General features: G+C 33.6%; 3 protein-coding genes across 3 annotated transcripts in view; 2 read left to right on the top strand and 1 right to left on the bottom strand.

Annotated features, from left to right (window-relative positions):
• Window positions 1-3,675, top strand: part of LOC143205236 (ATP-binding cassette subfamily G member 4) — a 35,505-nt gene extending 31,830 nt beyond the window's left edge. Inside the window, exons 6-12 of the mRNA XM_076418406.1 lie at window positions 1,218-1,332; window positions 1,699-1,857; window positions 2,354-2,614; window positions 2,666-2,766; window positions 2,821-2,976; window positions 3,029-3,241; window positions 3,298-3,675. Coding sequence (XP_076274521.1) covers window positions 1,218-1,332; window positions 1,699-1,857; window positions 2,354-2,614; window positions 2,666-2,766; window positions 2,821-2,976; window positions 3,029-3,241; window positions 3,298-3,477 — 1,185 coding nt within the window. The 3' untranslated portion in view covers window positions 3,478-3,675. The remainder of the gene's footprint in view (window positions 1-1,217; window positions 1,333-1,698; window positions 1,858-2,353; window positions 2,615-2,665; window positions 2,767-2,820; window positions 2,977-3,028; window positions 3,242-3,297) is intronic.
• The window catches only part of LOC143205244 (uncharacterized), a 95,742-nt gene that overhangs the window by 83,655 nt on the left and 3,703 nt on the right, over window positions 1-8,384 (bottom strand). The gene's annotated exons all lie outside the window — the stretch shown is intronic.
• LOC143205238 (putative 4-coumarate--CoA ligase 1) lies at window positions 4,154-7,934 on the top strand. Its single transcript, XM_076418408.1, has 9 exons — window positions 4,154-4,627; window positions 5,362-5,572; window positions 5,798-5,928; window positions 5,996-6,221; window positions 6,277-6,462; window positions 6,793-6,936; window positions 6,985-7,149; window positions 7,206-7,384; window positions 7,438-7,934. The coding sequence occupies exons 1-9, from the start codon at window positions 4,445-4,447 to the stop codon at window positions 7,708-7,710; spliced, it is 1,698 nt and encodes a 565-aa protein (XP_076274523.1). The 5' UTR covers window positions 4,154-4,444; the 3' UTR covers window positions 7,711-7,934.

An 8,384-nucleotide genomic window follows, 5' to 3' on the forward strand; every position in this document is an offset into this window, starting at 1 on the left:
GCTTGTATGGCATGATTGTAGGTGAACTGCACATGCACAGATTTCATTTCGTTAATTTTTATTTTCCAAGCTTGTGTCCAATTATTTATATTATCACTTGCTGTTGTAATTTTCATGTGGTTTCTTCACTATTGTCTCAGACAGCTATAATCGCAGTACATCAGCAAATGTAGCCATCATAATATTCTCCATTTGTGGTATATCACAAGTCAAGGGCAGATAAAGCATCGGCCCTAGTACACTTCCTTGTGGTACACCTGCTTTAGCTTTTATTGTAGAGTAAACTTATTGTTGTTTAACTCTAAATATTCTGACTGTAATGTACGATTTTAGTAGCTCGGTGTGGTTTTGGTAATATTTTCTGTAGTTTATGAACAAGGCCTTCATGACAAACCTTATCGAAGGCTTGTGCTACATCTAAGTATATAGCTGAGCATACTTTTTACTAACGTAGGCTTTTTCAATAACATCTGCTATTCTATTGACCTGGTCAATTGTTGAATGCTTGTTAATAAACCCAAACTGGTGTGTTGGTATTAGGTTTTTTCTGTCTATGATAGGTTTTAGTCTTTTCAACAGAAGTTTTTCAAAAACCTTAGATATTACTGGTAGCAGTGATATAGGTCTATAGAAAAATATTGCTCCGCTTCATTTCTCGATATATCTCAAGCTCTCGACAAGGTGTGGCACACTGGACAGCAGGTTAAATAGAAAAAACTTTTGCTACATACATACTTTCAAGTACTGAAATCATAACTCACAGTTCACTGTAAAACAAGATGACGAATACTATTATCTACATCCAATATATTCAGGTATTCTGCAGAGCAATGCCCTTGATCCACTGTTATATCTATTGTATACAGCTGACCTACCAACCTGAAGAAAAATTTATAAAAATATATAGGAGTATAGCGTCTTCTGATTACCACTTTTTTGGACCAATGCACCATGGTGACATATGATTTAGAGATGCTGAAAAAGTGCGAAAATTGATCCAAGATTGGATCAATGCCAAACCAACATCGCCCTTTCCACATAGTACCACCATATTGGCAGAAAAATGCAAAACAGTAGAAAATGTTGGGAATTATTAATATAAGTAAAATAATATTGGGACAAAAAATCTAAGGCCATACTTTTTTTTAAATGCTATGAAATGCTGAAAAAAAAAAACGAATTTACTTGCCAATCTACTACATATTCTTTTTAAATAGGTTTACGTTTTGGCTCAAGGATATTGCGTCTTCAATGGATCCCCCTCTCAGTTAGTACCATTTCTGTCCAAAGCAAGCCTCCCATGTCCTCCAACATACACACCAGCGGACTATAGTAAGTTTTAATGGCTTTTTGCATCACATGCAAGATAGTAACCACATTTAGCACAATTACGTAAGAAAATTGCCAACAAATTCGTAGAAATAATTGTTTACGTAACCGAGAAATAATTTTTAATTCGTTATATTCAATTATTTGCGTTCGAACACCTAGAAAAATCAAGGCGGCGTTGACAATAATCGTATTATTTTAAATATAATAGCACGTATTAGGTTTTTCAATAAATTCATGGAGATCGGCACATTTGACGCCATTTTAATTTTCTTTTTTTTTTGTTTTTCATGAGCAGATAACCAATACGTCAATTTGTTTTTTATTGTTCCATTTCCACTAACTTATTAATCAAACCTTCCATTTCAGTAATTGAACTTGTTCAGTCAAAAACGGACAATATAACAGCCCTCAGCAACACGATCCAAAATGGAAAGATTAACCTGATCGAGAAGAAAAAAGAAGAAACGATAATATGCACTAAAACGGCGGGTATTTTCGAAATTCAACAGGATTATACCCAAACTGGTATAAAAAACGAAGCAACATTAAATAATTTGTTTTAAAAACAACTGAAATCGACACAAGACGCGCATAACAAAACAAAATGACAGCGACATAACAAATGAAATCGACGCAAGATAGGGCAAAATAATACAAAATGACGGTGACATTGCCATTGACAATTCCACATAACCTAACTTAAAGTAACATTCAGAAGAATTCAATAAAACTAAATGATAAAACAATAGTTAAGGCAATTTGAAGTGACGTTTAATGAATTCAATAAAACTAAATGACAAATAATTAGTTAACATAATTTGTTTTAAAGCAATTGAAATCGACACAAGACGTAACATAACAAAACAAAATGAGAGTGACGTTGACATTGACAATCCCCATGTAACCTAACTTAAACTAACGTTTAATAAATTCAGTAAAACTAAATGATAAGTGAATAGTTAAGATAACAAATTTAACATTGACATTTGACAATTTAAATAACAGCAAACTTGATTTCTAGTTACAAAAAATTACGATGTATTTCCGATTTCTATATGGATGCAGCTGGTAATTCTTCTGCATCGAAATTTTCTGCAATTAAAGAGGAACCACAGTAACATATACATACAGTTTTTCCACCATTTGGCTTCGGGATTATTGGTGGGCAGCATCTTCTTCGCTTTGGGAAACGATGGTAGCCAGACTTTATCGGTTTTCAAGTACATCTTGAGTGTCAATGTTTTCTTTATGTACACTTATGTTATGGTACCTGTTTTAACATGTAAGTATAGCCTGTAGCAACAAGTAATTGTCTGAAGTCTGTGTGTTTTAGTTCCCTTGGAGGTTAGATTAATGAAACGGGAATATTTTAATCGATGGTACAGTTTGAAAGCTTATTATATGTGTTTTACCTTGTCGGCACTTCCTCTGATGGTAAATGGACCTACCAAAATGAAATTTAGAGAAATTAAATGGAATAGTTTTCAGACTGTTTTGAGTATCATGTTCTTGATCATTGTGTATCTTCTGTCCAGTCAACCCATGGACTTAGATCGGTTTATTTGGTTTTCTACGTTGGCCTTGGCCGTGGGCTTTTGTTCACAAGGATTAGGGTACGTGATTGGCTCAACGTTCAACATTACCGTAAGTACCAACATGTACGGATTAAATTTTGTTTTGATAGCACTCGTTTCAGAATGGATCGGTTGTCGGTTCGTCGGCATTAGCCCCATTACTCGCGCTGGCTTGTTATGGAATGGGTTATAGATCCACCATCGAACCAGTGATGAAGGTAATCATGGGTCTTAGTTATCTGAGGTATGGCGTCGTCGGGCTGACCATCACCATTTTCGCCAACAGGGAACCCATGGATTGTGACGAGTACTATTGTCACTACAGGGATCCTGACGTACTTAATAAACCCCCTTTGCACAGTATATCCTTAATATGACCGGCTATTTTCAGTTACTCTTGAGAGATATGGGAATGTTGGATGAGAATCGTCCGATACAACTTTATGCTTTGATAGCCTTTACGGTATTCTTCCGAATACTAGCCTACTGCACCCTGAAGTTTCAACTGACATCAGAACTGAAGAATCAGATAGTGTATTTGGCAGCAAAAATTGTTCGACAGAAAGACTGAGTCAAAGAACGTGAATCAAGCCTTTCCATGGCGTATTATCAACGACTATGTGCTGGTTCTCTGTCAGAAATAAAACGAATTGACATCAAGAAAGGATTTGTTCTAATTTATTTCTTTTATTGTTTATTTTTTTATAATCTTTACTCTAAGTACAATTGGAATGTGATGTTTATTAAAAAGGTTTATATTATATCAGAATATTTGTTTTATTACTTACAATTAATAGTTATACTGCCTTTACCAAGAAAAAAAATCCTGGAAAAAAGTTATATTACTATAGAAAAATATTATGATAACATAGGCAACCAATAATAAAGCATACGAAAATGAATGTTAATAGTCAATGAATTAATAAATAAAGCTTCATATGTCGGATATATATATATATATATATATATATATATATATATATATATCCTATATATTATCCTATATCAAAATCAAAATATTTTGATTTTGATATAGGCAACTTAAAATACTTACGTGGTTCAAATCAATGTCAATCTAATGTTTTAGTAGTTTTATATTGTACTTTATCTTAAAGATCATGGAAAATAACAGTAAAACAATAGATGCTAAAGATATGATTAAGAACGATCAATAAAAAATGGTTATATGGTAAACCATAACATATAAAACAATTTCTTAATATAGATATCCGTGTTCATATATGTGTACTGATACAGATATTCAAAAAAAAAACTAATAACATTTATCTTTCGTATCAAAATCTTCACTGTTTTACTCAATATATATCACCTGTTGCGCACATAAGTTGTTAGTGTAATCAAAAATAGATCATAATAAAATGTTTCTATGAATTTTCTAATCGCAATTACAAATAAAATTAATGAAAATATAAAGACGTAAACATAAGCAACCCGGGTTTCACAACAAATGCGAATAGGTAGGAGAAAAAATCCCAATTAAAGTTAAAGTATTCGTGCGGTTAAGTTGTATCGTCGATATGTCGGCTTTAAGTTGTTGGCAGAACGTAAGAAAATTGGCAAGATGTGGACGGATTCATTTTTCTACAATCAAACAAAGAGTTGTAACATCTGGGCTACCGGATATTAACATACCCGATATAGCCATTCACGACTTAGTGTTAAACAAGTTCACAGGATGGGACAACGAACGGTTTGCAATCGTAAGTAATAACCTTAATATTGAATGAAAAGTCCCTTATACATAACTTTTAGAATTGCATTTGTAATTGCCTTGCACTTTCGCCATTTTATTTTTCTCAATCAAAAGAAAAATTTTTTTTATAAAACGTTTTTAATATAAATCATCTGTTAATAAGAAATATAATAAAACAATTGTAAGATTAACCGGTAAAACCTAACAATGTATGTCGGGATATTCAGATCAAACATAGATAATAACATTATTTAACAATATTTCTATAATGACAATATCTGACAGTTTATTGATAAACGACAATTTGAACTAATATAAATAAGTTTATTCGTTTCATATATCCCAAAACAATTGTCCTATTATATTTGTCGTGTGTAGTAATAGATTTATTTCAAACAATCAATGTCTATATTTCACAAATACAGTAAATTAAAACCACATTTATTTTTAGGTAGGCTTTGGTAGTTATCGAGGTTTTTTTGTTTGTGTTTTTAGATAACCTTTAATTCTATGAATTAATTTCTATGAATAATATATCATAAACAAAACAAATATTTTAAAGTTAAATAAATATTTTTTTGGAAATCTGTTATGCCATGCGTCTCATAAATCTCGTAATTTCAATTATTTAAACAAACTAATTTAAACTGTAACTGGAAAAACAAAATATGTAAAGAAGAGTAAAGTTGAATTTAAATGGAACAATTGTTATCTGAAATTATAACGTATTTATTATTTCAGGAATGCGGTGTCACTGGGCGACGATATACGTACGGGCAAGTGTTGGATAAATCCGTGAAATTCAGCAAATCACTGATAAAACGTTTAAAACTAAACCAAGGAGATGCGGTAGCATTGATAGTCCCAAATATACCGGAATATCCAATTGCTATACTAGGAATTTTGAAAGCAGGATTGACCCTGACCTGTATAAATCCTTTATACACCCCTAGTAAGCACTGTACCTCATTGAAAACAATATCGCTACACTATAAGGTGTTGCCTATCTCAAACGTCAAAATTATAACCTCAAATATTTAGTTAGTTATAACACATGTAAAAAAAAGTTCCGTCAAACGTCAAACCTATAACCTCAAATAATTTAACATGATATCAAGTATCATGAGAAATTTTACTGGAAAAATATTTTTATCATAAAATATATTTGTTTTTATAGATGAAATCAGTAAACAACTGCTTGACACTTCGGCCAAAGCTATTGTAACTTTGAACGAGCTGTATCCTTTGGCGAAATCAGCACTTGAAGAAGCTCAAGTAGATCTACCGATATTAACCATTAAAACGCAGGTAAAACGCCGGTAGTTTTTTGTTCACTTCATGTCATGATAAATACAGTAATTCATTCGATCTGTAGCAAGGCCAGTCTACACCAGATGGCGCTATTACCTTCAACGAATTCACGGACAAAGATGTTGACTGTACAGAAGTGCGCGACGTACGGGGTAAGAACCTGGCGGTTTTACCATATTCCAGCGGGACTACCGGATTACCGAAAGGAGTCAGACTAATTCATTCGAACATTGTGGCTAATATTCTACAGCTGAGCCATCCAGACATAATATTAACCAGACCGGCGACCAGTAAATAATACCAGTCAAATTAGAATACCTCCGTGATTATATATGCCGATTTTAGTGAGCCATCAGACCATTATACCAGCAATCCTGCCATTCTTTCATATTTATGGATTTACGGTATTATGTCTACTACAGTTGATGCTTGGTGCCAAAATCATCTGTCTGCCCAAATTCACGCCACAGCTATATGTACAACTGTTGGAACAACACAAGCCTCATGTTCTCTATCTGGCACCACCTATGGGTAAGCAACAAAAATCATACCCAATATTACCATCAGCTATTAACTATAAGCATACAAGTAACCTAGTTGTTTTAAGGTTATAAACGGTTATAACGTAGCAATGAATGAATGTCACAGTAATGTTTTCTGTTGGATAGTGTTGCCTATATTCAGAATCAAGAATTGTTGTCAATGTTTAACGCTAGGTTAATTCTTGAATAAGAATTATCAAGTGTCATTTGATAATTCTTATAATTTGATTTATCCGGCAATATTATTCTTCACATATCATCAGTTAACTTTTTACCAAAATGCAATTTAAAAAAATGTAATAATTTGAAACACAAACAGCAATCTTTTTGGGAAACAATCCCAGTATTGGTAAGGGGCATTTCGAAAGAGTTGAACATATAATCTGCGGGGCAGCACCTCTTGGCGCAACGGACGAGGAGAAGATCTTCAACAAAGCCCAGAAATCTATCGCCGTCTTTCAAGGTAACTCATCACTGAACCAGTTTCGTTTGACTCTCAGAGTTATTTTAGGCTACGGACTGACGGAGACATCACCTGCTGCTATAGCGGCGAGGAATAGAACTAGCCCGATCAAACCTGCACCAGGATCTATTGGATTGCCAGTTCCCAACACCCAAGTCAAAATAGTTGATATCGACGGTGGCAGTGGAGAGCTACTGGGTCCTAACCAGAGAGGTAATTCCCAATGACCTTGTTTCCGCCCTATTATCTTGGTTCCCGTTGAATTTCAGGAGAATTATACATCAAAGGACCCCAGGTCATGGAGGGATACCATAACCATCCCGAGGAAACCAAAAATGCCTTTGACGACGGCTGGCTCAAAACTGGCGACGTCGGATACTACAACGAAGAAGGACAGTTTTACATCGTAGATAGGATGAAGGAACTGATCAAAGTCAAGGGGTTCCAGGTACCCCAAACCCCGGTATCACGATCATTCATATTTCAACGGACATTTTTCAGGTTTCGCCAGCCGAACTGGAAGAAATCATCCGAAACCATCCGGACGTCTCTGAGGCGGCAGTGATAGGAGTACCACACGAGAGGGATGGAGAAGCGCCCAAGGCCTTCGTCATTCCCAAGAAAGGAGCCAAACTAGACGGGAAGAAACTCGAAGAGTACGTGAATGGCAAAGTGGCTCCTTACAAAAGACTGACTGGTGGAGTGGTTGTTACCGATTTCATCCCAAAAAACCAAACAGGAAAAATCCTACGAAGAGAGCTAAAATCTCTTTAAGAAAAAATATATTATCATTCCTATAAAACGTATCCGATAAAATCGCAAGGAATTAATATAAAATAACAATCTAATTATTTTTGTATTATAATAACTAGTATTTAAACTCAAAGTGCCACATACTACAAACAGTAATCTATAACTTATCCAAAACTTTATTTATTAGTTGCTGAAATATTTATATATAAAATAATTAATATTAATAAAATATTACATATAAAAGGCATATGCATTTTTCTTCGTATTCAAGAGTCTTCCACATAAAATTTAATAAAACAATTCAAATTAATGGTCCAATTTATTACAAAACCTAAAAACTATCCAATCCCGATGAAAAACTAGAATTTTTTTTTAACAAGAAACATAATCGAATATTTTTTATAAATGATGTGTCAATTTAAACCCAATAAAAGTAATTAAAAAAACAACTCTCTAGATCGATTAATGCTGAAAACATTACGGTTAATAAAACGTAAAAAGTTAAGTTTTTATCGGTTGAACAATTATTCTTCACAGCGAACTTTGACGTTGATGTGACCGTTGATATAGGGTAACGTCAAATATTTACTATGTATTAAAAGTATATCTGAAGCCGTGAGAAAATTAAACAAATTAAGCTAAATGAAAACAAAAACAATTCGAGCTAAAATATTATCGCAAAAATTGTGACATTC

The sequence above is a fragment of the Rhynchophorus ferrugineus genome, unplaced genomic scaffold (assembly GCF_030347505.1).
Source record: "Rhynchophorus ferrugineus isolate W39M unplaced genomic scaffold, kcgeb_rfMv2 rfM11, whole genome shotgun sequence".
NCBI lineage: Eukaryota > Metazoa > Arthropoda > Insecta > Coleoptera > Curculionidae > Rhynchophorus > Rhynchophorus ferrugineus.